Genomic DNA, 23748 nt, shown 5'->3' with positions numbered 1-23748 from the left:
GGCTTGGATTTCCAAGGTCATTATTTTGTCCAGCAATTGTTTTCCAGGTTTGCGATTTTAAGTATATATTGTGGCCTGACACTGCTGTTTGGGCTTCAGAATGTCTTTTGATTAAAAAATGAAAGATCAAATTTAATGCTGCAGAATGATCAGCATTGTGCACAAAATTGCAACCGTGGTTTACCATAAACAGCACAAAATCAGGATACAGACATTTGCAAGGCACACAAGTATTGTAATACCATCGCTTTCAAATTTAAGGACACACTAGTCAAAGTGGACCCGTTGGGCCCAAACCTCACCTGCATTGGTGCAGCACCCTGTCCTCCCCAACACCCCCCCCCCTCCCCTCTCCCTTCTCCCCCACTCCCTCCTCCCCTCCTTTTAAACTTTAAAATGTGAACAACTTTAAAAATATAACACCGATTTCAATAAAACTACTTGCATTATCACTAAAGTGACAAAGGTGAGTAAGGTGCGCCTACAATTGTTGCGCTATCGTGTACCGTTTTGGCTGAAGTTCAGTCACAAACAAGATAACAAACGAGATTTTTAGAATACAGATGTTAAAACAAAATCAGGACTGATATATGAAAGAACTTGATTTCCTCAAGTTCACATGAGTTTCGCACAATGAAGTTGCTATTTTAAATCTTTGGCATTGCAGTAAATTTGGCAGAACAATGTTTCACAGACAGCAAATGAAACAATTTATCTGTTCGTGCATAGAATGATCTGTTCAAGGATCAGATGCCTCCACATACAAAGCATTCTCCTATTGCACCCAATAACCGATGTTGGTAAAACAAGTCAAATAAGTTTCTGATGCTATCATCCATGGAGCTCATCATCTGATGAGAGCTATCAACCATAATTACATTTTTCAGCTCTTTGTTGCATACGTCTCCACATTTCATGGCATGTCCATATACCCCCCACCCCCTCACTACGTATTGTTCCTGCCTCTGGCAGTATTTCAGGCAGTGACTATTTGACTCCAAATTACCCCCCTGGGGGAAATAATTCCTTTTTAACTCCTCTCTATTCCATCTTCCAAATGTTTTAAATCTATGCCTCCTGGTTAAGTCAACAAGTTATTCCTACCCATCAGATAGGCCATTTAATTTTGTACGCTAAATAGCCTCACAATTGGTCAAAAGAAAACAAGCCTAGCTAATCTGATATTTCTTCATTGTTAAAATTTGTCAATACTGGTGAAAACCTTGAACTCCTTCCATACCCTCTCTCATGCAATCAGGTCAATAGACAATAGACAATAGGTGCAGGAGTAGGCCATTCGGCCCTTCGAGCCAGCACCACCATTCAATGTGATCATGGCTGATCATTCTCAATCAGTACCCCGTTCCTGCCTTCTCCCCATACACCCTGACTCCGCTATCCTTAAGAGCTCTATCTAGCTCTCTCTTGAATGTATTCAGAGAATTGGCCTCCACTGCCCTCTGAGGCAGAGAATTCCACAGATTCACAACTCTGACTAAAAAAGTTTTTCCTCATCTCTGTTCTAAATGGCCGACCCCTTATTCTTAAACTGTGGCCCCTGGTTCTGGACTCCCCCAACATTGGGAACATGTTTCCTGCCTCTAACATGTCCAACCCCTTAATAATCTTATACGTTTCGATAAGATCCCCTCTCATCCTTCTAAATTCACAGAACAGTACAGCACTAGAACAGGAGCCTTGGCCCACTAAGTCTATGCTAACCATTATGCCAATCTAATTAACCCCATCTGCCTGTACGTGGTCTGTACTGTATTCCCTGCCTGATCCCTTGACTTAATACTTCACAAAGGATTGACCATCTGCCCAATCTATGTCTCCATTTTACTTTATATACTTCTATGGCCACTTTCATGGAGCTACGTACTTGCACCTCGCGATCCCTCTGTACATCAATACTTACAAGTCTTGGCTCGCACATCTTCTTTAAACATTGCCGCTCTCACCGTAAAGCTACTCCCTCTAGTATTTGATTGTTGCATCCTGGGAAAAAGGATTAAATTGTCTACCCCATCAATGCCTCTCAATACCTTATGTACTTCTATCAGGTTTCCCTGCAATCTCTGGCATTCCAGAGAAAATAATCCAAATCTGTCCAACTTCTCCCAGTAGCCAATACCCCCCTAATTCAGGCATCATTCAGGTAAACTTGCTCTGCAGTTTCCAAAGACTCCACATCCATCCTGTAATGAGGCAACCAGACCTGCACACATAGTTCAAATGTGGCCCAACCAAAGTCCTATAAAGATGCATCATGACTTCCAGACTCCTATACTCAATGCCCTGACCTTTAATATGCCCGAGCATATTCTCCACACTGATCTTACTGTCTTCCATGTCCTTTCCCCATGATCACAAAGTCAAGGGAACTAATGATCCAGAACCTTATCGTAACATTACTGCTCCCTCACCCACTAACTAATTTATATCCTACCATTTACTTTGACAGTCTTCCAGTGACAAAAGCACATCATCATCACCCTGCGCTTTCTTCCCGACACCCAGCTTGTCACACACCCACGACCTTATTTCTCTAATCAAATTGCACAAGGGGCCTTGTAAACGTCAACTAACTATCCACCTTCTTGCTGCCTCATCATGATAAATGAACTTACCCTAAATTCATGTTGCCTATTCTTGATTATTCTGCACTTATCTACACGACGGCAATAAACATAATTTCTCTGAATACTTCCTTCCCTCCCCATTAGTTGCCTGCCACCAAAGTCAGCCCAAATGGCTGGTAATTGCCGTTTGTTATTTTTTTAAATAAAATGCTATTTACTAGCATTCCTCCAACACGCATCACCAGAGAGGACCAGAAAATGGCCCAAACCTCTTACATCCTCTTTAATAGCCAGAGATATTTCAGGGCCTGGCACAGTTGCGTTCATGTTTCTTCTGTCCGAGTTGTTTCTTGACCTCCAGTCAAGTGTACAGGCATGAGTTTGTGACCATCTGGAGATTACTAGCCTCGAGGACCCGCGTTTTAACCTTCTCCCCAGCTCCCTGTATTCACTCTGCAGGGCCTCATCCCTTTTCCAACCAACATTAACATGCTTACCTTCCCACTAGCGAATGTTCTGCAGTTGTTCCAGGGTCACTGAACCCTGGCACCAGGGAGGCAACATACCACCCTGGAGTCTCTTTTGCTACCACAAAATCTCTTGTCTATTCCCCTGACTAATGAGTCACCCATCACTACAGCTCTAGCCATCTCCACCCTTGCCTGCAATACCGTGGAGCCAGGGCAGATGCCATTGACCTGACCACTGCTGCTCTCATCTGACCAGTCATTACCCTAATAATATCCAAACAGACATGCCTGCTGTCAAGGGGAATGGCCATAGGGTACTGCTTTCCCTACCCCCTTATCTGATGGTCACCAATCAACTCTTCCGTACCCTCGGAACGACCACCTCACTGTAAATTGTATCTATGACCTCCTCAGTCGCCTGGATGATCGAGGTCATCCAATTACTGCTCTAGTTCCCCAACATGGTCTGTGAGGAGCTGCGTCAGGATGCACAGGTGTAATCCCCAGGGACACAAGTCTACTCGACTTCCCACATCATGCAGGTGTATACCACTATCAGCCATCTTTACTGCACCAGATAATGCAAGATTTAACAATGTAAAAACAGAGCACATTTCTTATCACACCATTATCCACTCCACTGAAGCCTTAAGTCAAAGCCTTGCACTAATCGTTCTCGTGGCATTTGCACCTTTATACAGCTGCTCCACTAGCATCTGCCTTCTATGTTATACACCCAATAGGAACAGTCACTCCAGGATGCTGACTGCTTTCAACTGCAAGGCTGAAGAACTGGCTTATTCATCAAGGACAGGGAAGTGGTGGCAGGTAGTTTTTACCTGAAGCTCTGACCAGAGGAGCTTCGCAGGGATCTGCATGGGGACCTTGTTCACTTGGACGTAGATGTAGATGGGTTGGTTGGTAAGTTTGCAGATGACACGAAAACTGAAGTTGCAGAGTAAGAAATGATGTCAAAGTCCACCGTGGAATATAAACATAGCACAAAAAGTAAGGAAATTTGTGTTTGGTAGATTATTTATTTGTTGTAACAATGCTTCTTGGCAATAAATCTTATACCGTTGGAAAGCCTGTTTATTTCCCTTTTAAATGGTGTCACATTTGTAAGGAACATGCATTTGTGGGATGAGCAGCAGAGTTGAGTATATGGGTTGCGCCCATGAAAAATTTGCCAAATCTTCTCTGCCAATGCCAAACAGCTTATTCTGCTGTTGCTATTGACTCTTGTTTTGAGCTTCTGGTACCCCCAGGTGCTGACAAGAATGGGATGCCATCCCACAACAGTGTGTGACCAGGCTGGTGACCAGCATGAGGAGGAGGTGCCAGGCTGTTGTGGCTGTGTATGGTTCTTCCACACGCTACTGAGGCTCCTGTTTATTAAATGAATAAATTGTTAAATTGCCAATATGTCTTGTTTCTTCAAACTTCAATCATCCAATCCACCAAACAACACCGAACAAGAGTCAATGGCAGAATAAGCTGTTTGGCATTGGCAGAGAAGATTTGGCAAATTTTTCATGGGCGCAACCCATATACTCAGCTCTGCTGCTCATCCCACAAATGCATGTTCCTTACAAATGTGGCACCATTTAAAAGGGAAATAAACAGGCTTTCCAACGGTATAAGATTTATTGCCAAGAAGCATTGTTACAACAAAGAAATAATCTACCAAACACAAATTTCCTTACTTTTTGTGCTATGTTTAGATTATTTAAAAATATGGACAGAAAAATACAAATGGAGCTTAATCCAATGTAAGGTGTTACACTTTTGGGAGGACAAATGCAAGGGAAAGTACAGTCAATGGCAATACCTTAAAAACATTGATGTACAGCCCATCCTGGGTTCCAAGAGCATAGCTCCCTGCAGGGGCTCACGTTGTCGACCTCCCCGTGGTGAGCCCTGTCAACTGACCTTAGTCAGGCGAACGACAACAAACTGAGACAGCAGAAGCAGAAGCTGCTTCATAACCTCTGCTGCCTCAAATGCAAGAAGAAGCTCCCTGCAAGTGGCAACCCAAGTAGATAGCACAGTAAAGGAGAAGCATGGTATGCATGCATTCATTGGGGCACCGAGTACAAGAATCAGGACGTCATCTTGCAGCTTTACAGGATCATTGGGGCCGCATTTGGAGTATTGTGTGCAGTTCTGGTCACCTTATTTCCGGAAGACTGTGGAGGCTTTAGAAGAGGTTTACCAAAATACTGCCAGGTGGATTAGAGTAGACAGAAGACTAGAGTGTTTCAGCTACAGGGAGAGGTTAGACAAATTTATATCGTTTTTTTTTGGAACGCCAGAGGCTGAGGGGAGAACTGACAGAAGTATATAAAATTGGGAGGCATAGAGTAGATGTTATTTTTTCTTAGAGTGGAAATATCAAAGACTAGAAAGGATAGCTTTACGGTCACAGGAGGAAAGTTTAATGGAGAAGTGCAGGACAAGTTGTTTTTTTTAAAGTGCCTGAAATGCCCTACCAACATTGGTGGTGGAGGTAGATGCAAGAATGGTGTTCAAGAGGCTTTCAGAGAGCCATATCGATATGGATCACATGCAGGGCAGAGGAGATTAGTTTAACATTGGCATCATGTTTGGCACAGACAATGTGGGTCAAAAAAATCATCTATGCGTCAAGACGCAGGTTTAATACTTGGGTATTGTATATTGTCATGTGTACTGAGATACAGTGAACCATGTGTACAATCCAGTGAAATCATAGTATACACGAATACAATCAAGTCAAAAAAGCACAGTAGAAAATTAAAAGAATGGAATTATTGTAGCGGATGATAGAAGATCCTCTTCTGGGCCCAACATGCAAAGAGTCACCGATGCCGAGTGCGTCGTCTACGTGGAGTTTGTATGTGCTCCATGTGACCACTTACATCCCAAAGATGTAGCTTGGTAGGTTATTTGGCTACTGCAAAATGCCCCTAGAGTTAGGCAGGTTGTAAAATTTAAAGCAAAGTAGATAGAACGAAGGGAGAGGCACTAACATAGGATTAGTATACAGTGCATTCAGAAAGTATTCAGACCCCTTCACGTTTTCCACATTTTGTTACGTTACAGCCTTAGTTAAAAAGGATTAAATTCATTTTTGTTATCATCAATCTACACACAACACCCCATAATAAAAAAAGCAAAAACAGGTGTTTAGAAATCTTTGCAAATTAATTAAAAATAAATAACTGAAATATCACATTTATATAAGTATTCAGACTCTTTACTCAGTACTTTGTTGAGGCACCTTTGGCAGCGATTACAGCCTCAAGTCTTCTTGGGTATGACACTACAAGCTTGGCACACCTGTATTTGGGCAATTTCTCCCATTCTTCTCTGCAGATCCTCTCAAGTTCTGCCAGGTTGGATGGGGAGCGTCGATGCACAGCTATTTTCAGGTCCCTCCAGAGATGTTCGATCGAGTTCAAGTCCAGGCTCTGGCTGGGCCACTCACGGACATTTACAGACTTGTCACAAAGCCACTCCTGCGTTGTCTTGGCTGTGTGCTTAAGGTCGTTGGCCTGTTGGAAGGTGAACCTCTGCCCCAGTCTGAGGTCCAGAACTCTCTGGAGCAGGTTCTCTCTGTACTTTGCTCCGTTCATCTTTCTCTCGATCCTGACTAGTCTCCCAGTTCCTGCCACTTAAAAACATCCCCACAGCATGATGCTGCCACCACCATGCTTCACCGTAGGTATGGTATTGGCCAGGTATGAGCGATGCCGCTTGGCGTTCAAGCCAAAGATTTCCAGCTTGGTTTCATCAGATCAGAGAATCTTGTTTCTCATGGTCCGAGTGTCCATTAGGTGCCTTTTGGCAAACTCCAAGTGGGCTGTCATGTGCCTTTTACTGAGGAGTGGCTTCCATCTGGCCACTCTACCATAAAGGCCTGATTGGTGGAGTGCTGCAGATATAGTTGTCCTTCTGGAAGGTTCTCCCATCTTCAGAGGAATCCTGGAGCTCTGTCAGAGTGACCATCGGGTTCTTGGTCACCTTCCTGACTAAGGCCCTTCTCCTCCGATTGCTCAGTTTAGCCGGGCAGCCAGCTCTATGAAGAGTCCTAGTGGTTCCAAAGTTCTTCTGTTTAAGAATGACAGAGGCCAATGTGCTCCTCGCAACTGCAATGCTGTAGAAATTGTTTTATACCGTTCCTCAGATCTGTGTCTCGACACAATCCTGTCTCGGAGGTCTATGGACAATTCCTTCGCTTGTGTCCTTTTGCTCTGACATGCACTGTCAACTGTGGGACATATAGACAGGTGTGTGCCTTTCCAAATAAAGTCCAATCAATTTAATTTACCAATGGTGGACTTCAAACAAGTTGTAGAAACATCAAGGATAATCAATGGAAACAGGATGAACACAAGCTCAATTTTGAGTGTCATAGCAAAGGGTCTGAATACTTATGTAAATGTTATATCCGTTATTTCTTTTTAATTGCTTTGCAAATATTTCTAAACACCTGTTTTCATTTTATTATGGGGTATTGCGTGTAGATTGATGATAAAAAATGAATTTAATTCACATTCAAATAAGGCTGTAACGTAGCAAAATATGGAGAAAGTGAAGGGGTCTGAATACTTTCTGAATGCATTGTAAATGGATAGTTGATTGTTAGTGCAAAGTCATTGCAATAAAGATCCAAATCTCTCGTTTGCAACTAATTTTCCCCATTGCTCCTTGACAACAAGATCTTCATTTCAACTGTTACCACGTGCAAAAATATTAAATAAAAAAACAAAAACAATAGTCAATACAACCAACCTTCCAATGTGCCTCCCGTCTTATTTTAAAATGGTACAAACTTTTTTATTTTGGCGCTTTGCAAACACCAGATGGTCCCACTCTCAGTTCAACTGCTGTCACGTTGTAAACATAGCAATGGAAAAGTTCCGTCTGTACATGAACAGAACAGACTGGACAAAATATTTAAACTGAAGGAAATATAAAGTGGAATGAAATGGTATCAATGCAAAAGGAACAAGAAAATTGTGTGAATACTGACCTATCTATGGTTTCACAGAAGAGGACAATAATCTGTTGCTGACTGAAGAGTTCCGCAGGGGATTTGATGGGGATTACTGCAGAAACATAGCTGGAATAACAGTTACATTTCAGAACAGGTTTTGTTTTATGTTAAAGATTGATGTGGAAACAGATTCTACAAGACAAACATTTTCTTCTGAAAAAGCTTTACCAAAGCAAACTACACCATACAAAATCATCAAAGATAGAGACAAAAAGCTGGAGTAACTCAGGCAGCATCTCTGGAGGAATGGGTGACGTTTCGGGTCGAGACCCGTCTTCGGACACTCGACCTGAAACATCACCCATTCCTTCTCTCCAGAGATGCTGCCTGTCCCGCTGAGTTACTCCAGCTTTTTGTCTACCTTCAGTTTAAACCAGCATCTGCAGTTCCTTCTTATACAAAATCATCAGTTCATTTAACCATTGTTGTTAAGTACACAATGCAATTCTCTCTCTCTCTCTCAAAATAAATTTCCCTGTGCAATAAACTAACATTGTGATTTAAACAGAATATCAACCGCTGCCTCTAATGTCATGTAGGTAAATTTGGGATAGCAAGGAAAAAAGGCAGTTTGAAAATTTTGTTTGAAGTTCTTATATCTCACATTATTATTTTTTACCAAATCTAAAGCAGCGATAATATGTGCAAAGATTTTTTCAACCAGCCCTCACCCCAAAATTTGTGGGCCTTAATCCACTTTGAAAATCTAAATACATAATTCTCAGGTAGTTTATTGGCCTGTCAATCACAGGAGCCAATCATCAAAACAGGGAGGTTTCAGTTTGATTTAATCTTTCCTTTCCAAAAAAGGCTGAGGCATAATGTACTCTCCATTTTAATTGGCCGAAATTGCCCACAACCAGTATATGTGCTAATTTACCATAAACGATACGAATTTCTATAATAATAATAATACACCCTGCACAAGCCATTACTATTTTGTTTCTTTTGGTCACAAACTGAATCCTGTCTTATCTCAGTTGCAATGACATCTAAACTGACATTTACCAAATATTTGAAGCCCTGAACATACGCGTTCTTTTATTTTGTTATGAAGATAAAGAACCCCTCTTACTTGAACTCAAACTCCGCAAAGATCCTGTCAAAACGAACGAGAGATGCTTTGATATCATCAGTGTAGACGCTGTAATCGGAGAAGCACTGCTCCCGGAGAAGTGTCCGCACCTCCTCCAAACTGTGCAGCAGGTCTTCCGCCAGAGGGCGCAACTGATACACTTCAGATTCCTGCACTTCAATGACAGAACCCGCCACTAAACACTGTAGATTGAAAAATAAACTCTCATTGGTCTCGCACATATCAATAGCAAACTCCTCCCACCAAAAATGTCAACTCATTACACCAAAAATACAAAGTACAGATTTAGATCGTGACGATATTGGTAATTACAAAGCAAACCAAATTATGGAATGCGACAGGTCAGGAATAACTGGATTGCATTGCTACATTTAACTCCTAGAGTTTTTAAAAAAAATTGCCTCCAGAAGGCTCAAGCAGCATTTTACTCAATTTTACCTTCTTGAAAGTATCTTGTTTCTTTTTGGCCTATAATAATGCAATATAAAACTCTAAAAAGAATGCATTACAGAATCGTATTAATAGAAGTTTGAACAGTTGTATTTCCTCCAATTCACTGCTTCTCCAAAAGCATTCAATTGCCAATTGCAAAAATAAAGATGGCCAACCTTTGTTACATAAACTAGTTCCTAGCCATTGCTTTTAAAACATAGTTCAGATTCCAAAGAGTTTTAGCGTAGATAACCACAACAATCAAACTAGTTATTTCTCCCAAAGTGAGAAGCAGAAATTTAAAACACAGGTGAAAGTAATAAATCACAGATAACACTAGAACTTGTGTTACATGGAGAATGGCCAAAGCTAAAATCAACATTATCCCCACAGTAGGCCAACAAACCAGACAGGTGCCAAGACAGACGAATAAATTGTGGCTTTCAGATTGACAGCACTTCTCACCCATTGAGACCTACCTCAGCAGCAAACCAAAGTTGTACTCCGAGGTGCTCCTGCAAGATCTCATCAGGAAACTTGACCTGGAACTCTCGATTTGGTCGTTCATTAGGGATGCATTCATCCATTATCTGATTAATTATCTGCAGCATGTGGTCCTGAAATTACAGGAAAATTGAAGTGTCATCCAAATTTATATTAGAAAAGGTTTTTTGGGTTGGGGTTAGAAGACCTTACTCTCTTCTATGTAACCCAGGCCCAATCTCCAAACAGGCACGCAGCAACATAACCTGTTTTTAGAACTTGATAATACAATCCAAGCTACGTGATCAGGTTTTATGGTCATTTAGGTCCAAAATCTGGAAAATTATGGAGTCCAAGTCCAAAGTCAAAGGTGACATTTAATAACAAATCCTTGGGTTTAATGAAATGGCAAAGGGAGGGCAAATTTATATAGAATGTCTGAATTTTGATCAGGGGAGGACAACATTTAGTGCTTTCTTCAAATTGAACCGCTAAGAAGCACAATGCTCATTACCAGCACAATCCAGGCTCTGTGAACAACAACTTGCCCCACACATCTTTAAATTTATCCTCACTGTCCTTCGTGAAGACCTGTGTTTGGATTTGGAAATGATTAGTCTAGTGCTGGATTCAATTACTGGATAAGAGCATGAAACAGGATATACCGTGGGCGGCACGGTAGCGCAGCGGTAGAGTTGCTGCTTTACAGCGAATGCAGCGCCGTCGACTCAGGTTCGATCCTGACTACGGGTGCTGCACTGTAAGGAGTTTGTACGTTCTCCCCGTGACCTGCGTGGGTTTTCTCCGAGATCTTCGGTTTCCTCCCACACTCCAAAGACGTGCAGGTATGTAGGTTAATTGGCTGGGTAAATGTAAAAAAAAAAAAAAAAATTGTCCCTAGTGGGTGTAGGATAGTGTTAATGTGCGGGGATCACTGGGCGGCACGGACTTGGTGGGCCGAAAAAGGCCTGTTTCCGGCTGTATATGCATGATATGATATGATATGATGATGATAAAGCGCACACCACCACAAATATGCAGTTGCATTCTCATGTGCAGCAAGATCCTCATACCATGCTACCACCAGGCAGCAAATACACCTCTGCTGTCCCGGGGACCACTCTCACAGCAGCACTGGCTGTGAGGATTGAGCCTGTCGGGTGCGGCTCCGTCAGGTTACAGGTGTTGTAATCAGAAACGCGCAGCAGGGGTGTGATCGAGGTAGCAAGACCCAGACAACCGGCAACAGGGAGCCAGCGCTGGCGAACAGCCTCTGCTGGCACTGCCATCCCCTGGAACGGCATAGGGGTCAAGAGGAGCGAGGTTTGTGTGGAATGATGGCGAGTTTGTGCAGCGCCCATGTCCACTCTGGGAGGCAACACAAATTACATCGCCTGGGGTGGGTGGGAGCTCTGTAATCCGCAAAGAAGCACCAAGCGTGGGAATTTTTTAATGTGTAAGAAGGAGCTGTCGATGCTGGCTTACACCAACCGAGAAGGAATGGCTGACATTTCAGGTCGAGACCCTTCCTGTAGGGTCTCGACCTGAAACGTCAGCCATTCCTTCTCTCCAGAGATGCTGCCTGCCCTGTAAGTTACTCCAGCATTTTGTGTCTAACGGAGTACAAATTAACTATAAATACACATTATTAATATTTTTAAAGCAGTATTTTCTTACCTCTACGACGTAAAACTGGAAAATTCGGATGAAACGCAGGTCTGTATACACGCAGCAGATCAGCCGGCGACAATGCTTAGCCCTTGCGACCTCAATCGAAATACCGAACTCGCTTATTATTACGGGAAAAATGTAATACCCCTGCTCAGAAACCTAATGCCCAAGGTACATCAGAAATCTAGCTACCTAAAAATCAATTGTGGGTGGTAAAGAAAAGAAGGTCCAGCAACTTGCTCCACACCACAAATCTTCACAAAGGTCACCGTGGGTAAAATTAAAGGAGATGTGTGGGGCAAGTTGTTGTTCAGAGCAGTGGGTGCCTGGATCATATTCTAGTGGCTTTCTAAATGCTCCTTAAATGTTCCAATTGTGTCCAATTCCACCACGTTCTCTGCTAGCACATAGCAGATATCAACCGCTCTCAGTATTTTTTAAAAAACGCCTTGCAGATCTCCTTTAGATTTCCTCCCTTTCACCTTAAACCTATGCATTCTGTTGATACTCCTGTCATGGGAAAAAGATTTCAACCATTTACCCTATTCGTACTTCCCAATTTTATACATTAAAAGTTCACACCCCCCTCAGCCTCATTCACTCTTCAGCTACAGCAGACCCTACAAATCCCTCATCGCCCACTTCAGAATTGGGCTGCAAGCAAGTCATCATCAGTTGAAGGATTGCTTAGAAACATACGACTAAACCATGTCCTATTCTTCTTTTTTTAAATAATTGCCTACCTACCTGCTAAACTGGTCTTAATTAAAATGCATTATAGATGCAGAATAGTGTCTTCAGGAACAACTGTTTTTTTAAGTCAGTGCAAAGTGCACACACCAACGCTGCATATTGTGCAGAACAGGTTTTAGACTTGCAAAGATTTGTCTGTCACTCTCTGCTTTGTAGAAATCAGGAAAGCCATGCACCTTGCATCACTCAAAGGGTAATCAAGTGCTTGATTAAATCAACTGCACCATTAAATCAAAATCAGCTGCACCACCAGAGGTTCGGGAAGAGAAATAAATGAACTTGAGAATTGGGCAACAGGTTAGTCGAGTATGGAGTGGGGGGAAAAAACAACAAAGGGCTGTGACCCATTGGATGCCACTGCATACTTTTGAGTTGTTTATGCATTAACATATCAGACATGAAACTAGAAAATTAAGGTGGGGTAAATGGAAGGAAAAATATTTTTTTTTCTTTAGGATTAGATGTCCTTTGATATTTTAATGGACTTTCTCAGTCAACAAAAATATTGGGTAGTGTGTTCTTACTTCTATGTCAATAATCGCTAGAAAGACACCAATCAGGATTTAAGGTCACAGTTCCACGTAGAACTTCAATCTACAACAATACACAAGATTGCTTGACAACAACGAATTGGATTTACTCCCAAACTGATCAATAGGACCACTACTAGTGTCCACACTCTAACTTCAAAATATTTAGTTTGGTGTAGAGATAGTGTGCAACCAGGCCCTTTAGCACACATCGACCATCCATACATTTTTTCTATCCTACACACTAGCGGCAATTTACGGAAACAAACAAAGTTACAAGCCCGCATGTCTTTGGAAAGTGGGAGGAAACCAGGGAACCCACAGAAAACACAGTCACAGGGACAACATAAACTCTGCATAGACAACACCCATAGTCGTGATCTAACACTGGTTGCTCGAGATGCGAGGCAGCAAATCTACCGCTGTGCCACTGTTATCTCCCTTAAACATCTAGCCATTCAATACAAATCTGGATTAATGCTGCAACTGGCGGCACTAACATCCATGGTGATGAATTGATTTGAGAGCTTGTTTATGGGGTATATAAACTACCTTAGCAAGAACCTGGACCCACTACAATTTGTCTAGTAGCACAATGTAATTTTGTTGGCTCTCCACTCTGCACTGGACCACTTGAACAATAAAAACTAGATCAGGCTGTTGTTCAAAGACTAGTTTGACAATCAACACCATCATCCCCCCCCCCCACCATTCTTGTTACCAAGCTCAACTACGCCTTTGTGCATCCCTTTGCAACTAGGTACTCGACTTCCTCAAAAACAGAATACAATCGGTACGAATTGCCAGCAATACTTCCTCCTCGATCAACATCAGCACAAGAGCACCTAAAGCTGGGTTCACAGTCCTCTGTGCTATTCGCTCTATACCCATGATGGTGTAACTGGACACAGATCTAACTCCTCCTTTAAATTCTACAACACCACCATTGTTAGCAAATTAGAGGTAATAATGAATCAGAGTAAAGAAGGGAGATCGATCATATGATTGAATGTTGCCAGAACAACCACCTTGCTCTCAACATCAGTAAAACCAAGCAGCTAATTGTTGATTTAAGAGGGAGGCATCAGTCTTTATCAACGGATCGGTGTTGGAGACAGTCAACAACTTTAATCTTTGAAGATCGGCCTTGGACCCAGCACATTGATGCAATCATAAAGAAAGCCCATCAACACCTGAACTTCCTTACAAAATTGAGATTTGGTATGTCGACAAAAACCAGAACTTCTACAGGTATACAGAGAGCATATTGACTGGGTGCATTGCAGCCTGGGTTTGGCTACTCGAATGTACAGCAATAAAGATTATGACAAAAAGTGGTGAACACAGCACAGTTCATCATGAGTACTGACCTCTCCACCAAAAAGATCTATAGGAGGCGCTGCTTCAAAAAGGCAGTCATCATCAAGGATCCACACCTCCAGATTCAGAGACAGTTTCTTCCCAGTTATCAGGCAACTGAATCATCCTACCACTACCAGAGAGCAGTCCTGAACTATCTACCTCATTGGTGACCCTCGGACTAGCCTTGATCGGACTTTGCTGGCTTTATCTTCCACTAAACGTTATTCCCTTATCATGCATCTATCCTGTAAATAGCTCGATTGAAATCGTGCATTGCCTTTCCGCTGACTGGATAGCACACAAAAGCTTTTCATTCTGCACAAGTGATAATAAACTAAATTATAAACTGCAAGCAACAACCATCAGGCTATTGAACACAACAAACTGCCTTGGTTTCACGCAGGAATATGGGCTTTGTTTTATACTGTACCATAGTGTTTTTTTAAATTTATTGAACTTTGTTTATCTATTGAGTACTGTAGCTACAAACCTAGTCGGCTGTTGCAAATAAGAATATAATTGTTCCATTTCAGTACATATAATAAAACATTCTTGATATGAACTTGTCCACAAATCCAACTGACCTGTTTGGCCCGGAGATTGTTCAGTTGTACCACATACTCTTGGGGGTCATTGTGCAGATTTACATTATTCAGCTCAATCATCACTCGAATCACTTCCTTATCTGCATAGAAGAATTGAGCCAATGGGTGTGGGTTGGATCTCTGGAAACATAAAATGGAAGTGTGAGCAGTACAGAGACAAGATTCCCCTCCACACAAAATATACTCCCAAACTCCATTGGCAACAATTCATAGCAACAAGAGGCCAAATATGTGACCAGTAACCATTAAAAGTCAAGCAAATTCTTCTGCAGCAAAGGGTTATGAGAGCAAAGGATTTTGGGATAAATGGCACTACTTGGGGAATAATCTGTATACTTTGTTTATTCCTTCTCCAAATATTAACAAGCAGAACAGTAATTTTATACAACTTTAATGGAGCTTTTAAAGCATTGGTTTACAGTCATGTTATTCTACAGCATTCCACTGGTGATACTTAATATGCCAACTAAAGTGATATCAATATCATTACTGTGTGAACATTCTAAATTTATGGCAATGGAATGAATTGACTGTCAGAAGGCAGCAACAGAAATGATTGAAAGTATTACCAGCTTGTACTCGCAGCTAATCCTCATCAAGAAACATAAAACTGAACCAAGGTATAGAAGAGAATCCTAATCACTCTAATGATATGTTTTGATCAGTATACCATGCAAATCTAGATCATAATAACATAGACAAAGCATGCAACCTACTTGACCCCTCAAATCTGGTTCACCGTCTAATACCATCATGCGGGACCCAAATAGACACATGTCTTCACATGCCCTGTTACTACAGACATATTTTCATGTCCTTTTGTCTTCACTCAAAGACATGGCTTCTTCTGCCTTTAAGGAAGCGAGTGCCAAAGGTTTGCAATCCTCAAAATAAAATTCATAGCTGTTATAAGTTGACAATCTTATTTTGTACGGTCATCGTTAGTTCTAGATTCTCCTACCAGAAGAAACATCCTTCCTTGCCCACTTTATATGCTTTAATCAAGTCCTTGCCCATTCCAGTACGAAGCAATAAAATCTTTCTCAAAATGCTTCTAACACGAACATCCTTCCTTAAATACGATACTTCAGATGTTACCTCAACAATGCCCGACATAGCTGAAGAATAATCTCCATACCTTTGTATTCAATTCCCTTGCAATAAACTTTGGCATTCTGTTAGCTTTTCTAATTGGTATTGGTATTTTATTGTCATGTGCAGTGAGATAGAGTGAAAAGCTTTTGTTTGCATGTTTGCTGGTCCAACCAAATCAAACAATCAAGTCATACACAAGTACAACAAGACTTGCAAAGAGAAACATACCAGGATGTAGAATATAGTGTTACTCACTATCTGCATACAAGCCTTGTGAAAACCAGAGTAGTATACCAAGATTGCGCCACAACTTAGAACTCAGCAGTCTTTCACTATTTAGGGAATTATCTTTTAAAATTCTGCTAAAATGGGCAATTTCTTATTTCCTTCACACTTGTTTTCAGTCAAGATTTATCCACTTACCCAACATACCCATCTTGTCCTATTACCCCAAATTAGCAATCAGACCTTCAGAACTTTCATCTAAATCACTTGCACAAATCGTGACATGTTGAAGTCGCAATACCAATCCCTGTGGAACATCAAGCATTACAAACCAGAAAAAGATGCATTTATGCCCGTTTCATGTGAACCAACTAATTTTCTTTCCATGCCAATACACTACCATGAATGTTTATTTTCAGCAATTACATTTGATACAGAATGTTATCAAATGCCTTCTGACAATTTGTAGTATATGCATCAGTTCCTTTTTCATGACAAAAAACTTTTCTTCCCTCCCCAATCCCCATTAAATTGGAAAATCTTAAATCTGTTTCTTTATTCCTTTAATTGTTCCACACAATTTGGAAATAGTTAACAATGTTAAACACGTGTGTTTGAAATAGCTCTATTACACTCAACATTTAAAAGCTACAAACACTTGTTTATATCAAAATAACTTGCTGGTTTCCAATAATGTCTTGAAAGTGCTGCTATATTTTGAACTGAAACTAGTTACATGAATGAATGCAATCAGCGAGGCTGCACCAATCACAGACTTCTGGTCTTGTTTTTCTCCAACGTAAACAGAAGTCTTTTGGAAATGCAAACAAAACCTCACAGCCATTGTTGCACAATGTTCTAAAAATAAAACATAATCGGAATAGTTTTGATGCAAAACAAAGAGTTTTAACTAAAATAGCTATAACTAGTAATTGAACAAGATAGGTTAACATTTGGGGGGGATTCATTTGTACTGAATGAAAATTAAAAACTGACAAGCTGACCAAACCTGTACCCAATTCATCAGCTGCAGTCTCAGGAAAAAAACCTATCTAATTGTAGCAAGGCCATCATCTTCTATTTAAAATCAACATACCACCACAACTCGAAAAGAAATTGCTGCTTGCATTTTGGCATTTAGCAATTCAAGTACAAGGATAGTTGGTTCACCGAGCACCAACATTACACAATCTTGTATGAAAAACTAAATGCACTGCTTTTCTTTTTACACATCAAATCAGAACACCCCCCCCCCAAAAAAAACAAATTGCATTCTCAACTAAAATGCCCTTATACCCTTGATGTTTCACATCCCACTGCCTTCAACCAATTCCATTAGTTTTATACAATCAGCACACTTGGAAATTTGACATTGTCACTTCAGCCAAATAATTTACAATGATTATAAAAGGCTGTGGTCCAAGTACCTATCCTTGGATGTTATCAATCAACCTCCGAAAACTCGAATGTATCATATCCACTGGTTTGTCTTTATCTATTCTACTCATTACATTCTCAGACTCAGTAGATGAGCCAGATGCTATCTTCCTTTCATAAATATATGCTGCCCTGCTTTCGACCCGAAACGTGAGTTTGAAGAAGGGTCTCGACCCGAAACGTCACCCATTCCTTCCTTCCTGGGATGCTGCCTGACCTGCTGAGTTACTCCAGCATTTTGTGATACGTTCTTTTCAGGGTGTTCAGTTCTCCCTTCCTTCAAAATAAATGTGAGCATTCTCCCCATTACTAAGTTGAGACAAGAAGTCTGCATGTCTATTTTAAGACCATCTTTTTCTTTCAGTTGTCTATCAGATAACTGGTGTGCATCCCAGGGGTAGCAGTGAAATTCAACCAAGGCAGATAAACGCCAGGCGCTCAAGGCTTCAATACACCTCATTTAAAAAAATCTCAGACAATAAGGTCAAGCATTACAGGGAGCTGAATGCATTCAAATGTTTTGCATTGGGTTTTTTCTGAACCACCCAGTTGGAAAAATGTGTACTTCCTCTGCAGGATACAAAGTAATACTGTAGACTTAGATTGTGGGGAAATGAATGTCCTTGTTGATTGTTCATTGTTCTCTGACCATCAAGCAGAGAGCATCATGCTTAGAACAGTAATGCATAGGTACAAGCCCTTCAGCCCACAATGTTTGTGCCAAACATGACACCAAATTGAACTAATCTCATCTGCCTGTACATGATCCATATCTCTCTTTTCCTTGCACTTCCATGTGTCTATCAAAAAGCCTCTTAAACATCACTATTGTATCTGCAAAACAAAGAAAACTTAAAATGAGTGTTCTACCTTCTTCTTGATACAGCATTGAGAAATTAATGAACAGGCTTCAGGTGTGGTTCAACCACTGGTCTCTTGGTACAAAACCACTTATTTATTTGAACCAGGAGCAACAGACTAAAACCTTGCCCAGGGTGTTGGACTTGTTACACCATCACATTACTCAGGATTGTTAAAACATGATAAAACACACAATCGCTTGCAGAATATGACTCAGAACTCACCAGAGGAGGTAGTTAATAATCATCATTCCACCTACTCGTATTACTCCATTGTCTTAAGTATGAATAAACAAAATTGCCCATACAATTGATTATTCCTTAACCCAATCTAACTAAGGTGCAGAGTATCATAAAATTAGCAATCTCTTCTCCATTTTCTACTAATTCTTTGGACGCTCGCTCAATCAATATTCCAACAAATTCAAATTGTTCATACCCACTGAATGTCTTCTGCTTTTCCATTCATCATCATTAAAATGGCGGCGTTTGTCTTTGTGTTTTGTTGTTTTTTTTGTCTTAATTGTAGATGTGATGTCGTGTTTTTGTGTTTGAGTACTATGTGTGTGTGGGGGGGAGGGGGGGGGAACTGTAAAATTGTAAATGTGTCCCTTCCGAACGGAAACCCGACCTTTGTTTTCTGGGTCGGGTCTCCGTTCCTGCTGCGGCCTACTATCGGCCCAACTCCTGGAGCTGGCGGCCTCCAGGGCTCTGGTTCGCAGAGCCCGCGGACCAGACTCACCATCAGCGGAGCCGACCGAACTCATCATCAGCGGAGCCGGCTGTCTTCGGAGGCTGCGGGAGCGGCTGCAACTCGCCTTAGGCTCGGGCCGTGTGAATGCCAACATTGGGAGCTCCGGCAGCGGCAGCATGTTCGCCCGCCCCGGATCGTGGGGCTTGGTTCGGCCGCGGGATTTTCTCTGCCCGGCGGGGGCTTCAATGTCGGGAGCCACGACCGCCCCGACGTGCAGCGGCAGCGTGTTCGCTCGCCCTGGATCGCGGGGCTTGGGTCGGCCCGCTGCGGACCTTTCACCGTCCGGCGCGGCCTGAAACGTGGCAACCACAACAGCCTGACCGCGGGAGGAGACGGCAGGGGAAGGGAAAAGACATTCTGGCCTTCCATCACAGTGAGGAGGTGAGTGGAGGAGACTCACTGTGATGGATGTTTCCTTTTTTTTGTGTGTTGGTTGGGTTGTGTCATTTGCTTATTTTATTGCTTTTATTGTTGAACTGTGGGTGACTAAATTTCATCCAGAAAACTTGTTTTTTGGATGACAAATAAAGATATCTTGAATCTCGAATCATCATCAGGACTGTCATTTCAGCTAACAATACCAGATCAACATGACCTTATTCACCAAAGGCGTCTGCCTGACTGAGACAAGCATCACATTGACCAACTTCCAAATTTGAGGAAGGATATTCTTGCTATCGAGGGCGTGCAGCGTAGGTTCACTAGGTTAATTCCCGGAATGGCGGGACTGTCGTATGTTGAAAGGCTGGAGCAATTAGGCTTGTATACACTGGAATTTAGAAGGATGAGGGGGGATCTTATTGAAACATATAAGATAATTAGGGGATTGGACACATTAGAGGCAGGAAACATGTTCGCAATGTTGGGGGAGTCCAGAACAAGGGGCCACAGTTTAAGAATAAGGGGTAGGCCATTTAGAACGGAGATGAGGAAGAACTTTTTCAGTCAGAGAGTGGTGAAGATGTGGAATTCTCTGTCTCAGAAGGCAGTGGAGACCAGTTCGTTGGATGCTTTCAAGAGAGAACTGGATAGAGCTCTTAAGGATAGCGGAGTGAGGGGGTATGGGGAGAAGGCAGGAACGGGGTACTGATTGAGAGTGATCAGCCATGATCGCATTGAATGGCGGTGCTGGCTCGAAGGGCTGAATGGCCTACTCCTGCACCTATTGTCTATTGTCTATTGTCAACCTTGCATTTTTCCCCATGCAGGTACATTTCTTGTTGTGGATACAATGTGTCAGAGTTACACCCAACCTTTTATCGCTCCATTGAATGCCCTTTGCTGCAGTTCCTACTGAAGCTCTTACTGACCTCTCTTTTTCCTGTACTCACACTGATCGCTCATCTTATAAGGTCCTTTGTTGCAATTCTTAATTTCTCCCTCAGGTACATGCCATTTCTGTTTTAATGAAGCTCAGTGCAAACTTTATAATATCATAACATTTGGCAAAAATTGTCCAATAAGATTTCAAATGTTAGAGAATTGAAGACATGCGCTTCAGGGTGAACAGAATTAATATTAACGAGAGGCATTGGACAGTAAACTTAGCTCCAACTCGTTTTACTACTGGGGACCAAATGTTGGGATTTTGAGGAAATGGAAGGCAAATTGGCATTTTGTCTGGACACTATCAGTGCACCAGGTTGGCACACCGATCCATACAGGTTAATTGTCCGTTTTAAAAATTTCTTTTCTTCAGCCCATAAAGCTGCAAGAAGAGTGAACCTATGGCAAAAAAAATTATGAACTGATTTCGGTGCAATCGTAGAATAGACTAGCTTAATTTAGGTTGGAAATACGTTGGATTTTTTATGGATACGTGTCACTGGTGATTTGAAGCTGTCTGCAACACAATACAAATCCACTTTGTTTACACAGATTTGAGAAAAAGGGAAATGCTGATATTTATGCATTATCATTCCACAAATGAGCTTCCATTTTTTTACCAATTATCAAAGTGGGTCTGTGGACAACCTGCAAATTACAGCTAATGTGAACCAGGAAAAGTGACTTTCAGTGTGTGGAAGTAGCAATAAACTGTCTTCTGACAAAGGAAAGCTATTATTTGCTCCATCAACTAACTGTAGTTCACAAGGTGACATAGAACAGTACAGCATAGGAATGGATCCTTCAGCCCACAATATTTGTGATGAGTATGATGCCAAGTTAAATTGATCTCATCTGTCTGGAGATGATCCATATCCACCTATTCTCAGCACTTCCAAAAGCCTATGTAAAAGCATCTTAAACACCACTATCATATCTGCCTCCACCACCTCCACCACATTTGGCAATGCCTGCACATCTCCATTAAACTTTCCCATTCTCACCTTGTAGCTATGCCCTCTAGTGTTGGACATATCTGGTGTGCATCCCAGGAGTAGCAGTGAAATTCACCCGTCAGATAAATGCCAAGCGCTCAAGGCTTCAATACACCTCATTTAAAATAAATCTCAGACAATAAGGTCAAGCATTACAGGGAGCTGAATGCATTGAAATGCTTTGCAATGTGTTTTTTTCTGATGTGACTTTGCCTCTGCAATGCAGACCCACCCAGAAGGAAAAATGTGTACTTCCTCTGCAAGATACAAACTAATACTGCAGACTTAGAGTGTGGGGAAATGAATGTCCTTGTTGATTGTTTATTGTTCAAAAGGTCTGACTGTCTACCCTATCATTGTCTCCCATAATTTTATATACTTCTATCAAGTCCCCCCTCAACCGCCGACATTCCAGAGAAAACAATCCAAGTCTATCCAACTTCTCCCTGTAGCCTCCAATCCAGGCAGCACTCTGGTAAACCTCTGCACCCTCTCCAAAGCCTCAATGTTTCTCCTGTATTAGGGTGACATGAACTGCATGCATAAGTCCAAATGCAGCCTAACCAAAGTCCTTCACAGCTGCAACATGACTTCCTGATTCTTATATTCGACCCTCTACCAATGAAGGTAAGCCTACCATACACCTTCTTTAACACCCTATCTACTTATGCTGCATCTTCAGTGACCTATAAACTTTAGTGCCCACCTATGTGACCTTGGACCTTAGGCTACAAGGTCTCTCTGCACATCTTTGCTGTTAAAGGGTCTTGCTATTAACTGTATACTTTCCCCTTACATTCAACCTCCCAAAGTAGAACTCCTCACACTTGTTTGTATTATACTCCATCTGCCATTTCACCGCCCATTTCCACATCTGATCGGTATCTCGCTGCATCTTCTGGCAACCTTCCTGCAACTCCTCCAATTTTGGTGCCATCATCAAACTTATCTCACAAACCCATCTACAATTACACACAGGTCATTTATATATAGAGGTCCATCATCAATTTTCGGCAGCTGGTGGTCCAGCACCTCCTTTAATACAAACAAAATAATGAAAGCGTGCTTTAAAATCCCCCGGAAATCGTGGCGCTTAGGTCAGGTGAGGCGGCCGATCTCTACCTCATCAGGACTTTCTCCCCGTGACCTGCGTGGGTTTTCTCCAAGATCTTCGGTTTCCTCCCACACTCCAAAGAAGTACAGGTTTGTAGGTTAATTGGGTTGGTATAATTCTAAATTGTCCCTAGCTTAGGATAGTGTTTGTGGGCGTGGATTGCTGGTTGGTGGGGACTCGGTGGGCTGAAGGGCTTGTTTCCGCATTGTATTTCTAAACCTAAAAGATATGACCTGCCATGTACAAAGCTATGCTGGCTATCCTACTTAGCCCATTCTTTACCAATTGAGTGCAAATACTATCACAAAGAAGTCTCACCAATAGTTTCCCTACCACTGACACAAGGCTCACTGGCCTATAGGTTCGTGGATTCTTTCTACTTCCTTTCTTAATAAAAGGAATAACATTGGCCACTCTCCAGTCCTCTGGGACCTCACAATGGCTAGAGAAGAAACAAAGGCCTCGTCAAGGACACTGCAATATCCTCTGCCTCCCTCAATGTCATCTGACCCGGAGGACATCCACTTTGATGTTCTTCAAGAGCCTCAGCACCACCTCCTTCTCGATATCAAATTGCTCTGGCATATTTCTACTCTACACAAAACTCACTGTCCTCCAGGACCTTCTCAGTGAATACAGTTACAAAGTACTCATTTAGTCCCTCGTTTACATACTTTGACTCCAAGCATAGATTTCCTCCTTTATCCTGGTGCAGCCCCTACCTTTCCCTGGTAACCCTCTTGTTTTTAAATGCATGTATAAAAAGCATTGGGATTTTCCTAAATCCAGCTTGCCAATGACCCACTTGAGTTCAGTTCTACCAGCCCTACTAGTTTTATTTTCATCATAAGCCATCTCATGCCACTTTTTTTAAACCTGACATACGCTTCCATCTTCTTCCTGACCAAGATTAC

The 23748-nt window shown here is 41.8% G+C and overlaps 1 protein-coding gene across 2 annotated transcripts in view; it reads right to left on the bottom strand.

The window, feature by feature from the left end:
- Window positions 1–23748, bottom strand: part of LOC144599870 (lateral signaling target protein 2 homolog) — an 83251-nt gene that overhangs the window by 11531 nt on the left and 47972 nt on the right. For both annotated transcript variants that reach the window (XM_078411138.1, XM_078411137.1), the window contains 4 exons: window positions 15008–15148; window positions 10104–10241; window positions 9172–9374; window positions 8073–8162 (listed from right to left, as the gene is read on the bottom strand). In XM_078411138.1, the coding sequence (XP_078267264.1) occupies window positions 8073–8162; window positions 9172–9374; window positions 10104–10241; window positions 15008–15088 (512 nt within the window). In that variant the 5' untranslated portion in view covers window positions 15089–15148. The remainder of the gene's footprint in view (window positions 1–8072; window positions 8163–9171; window positions 9375–10103; window positions 10242–15007; window positions 15149–23748) is intronic.

The sequence above is a fragment of the Rhinoraja longicauda genome, chromosome 14 (genome assembly GCF_053455715.1).
Source record: "Rhinoraja longicauda isolate Sanriku21f chromosome 14, sRhiLon1.1, whole genome shotgun sequence".
In the NCBI taxonomy this organism is placed as follows: domain Eukaryota; kingdom Metazoa; phylum Chordata; class Chondrichthyes; order Rajiformes; family Arhynchobatidae; genus Rhinoraja; species Rhinoraja longicauda.
Note: the sequence above shows the minus strand (reverse complement) of the source record. Positions and strands in the feature narration are given on the sequence as shown.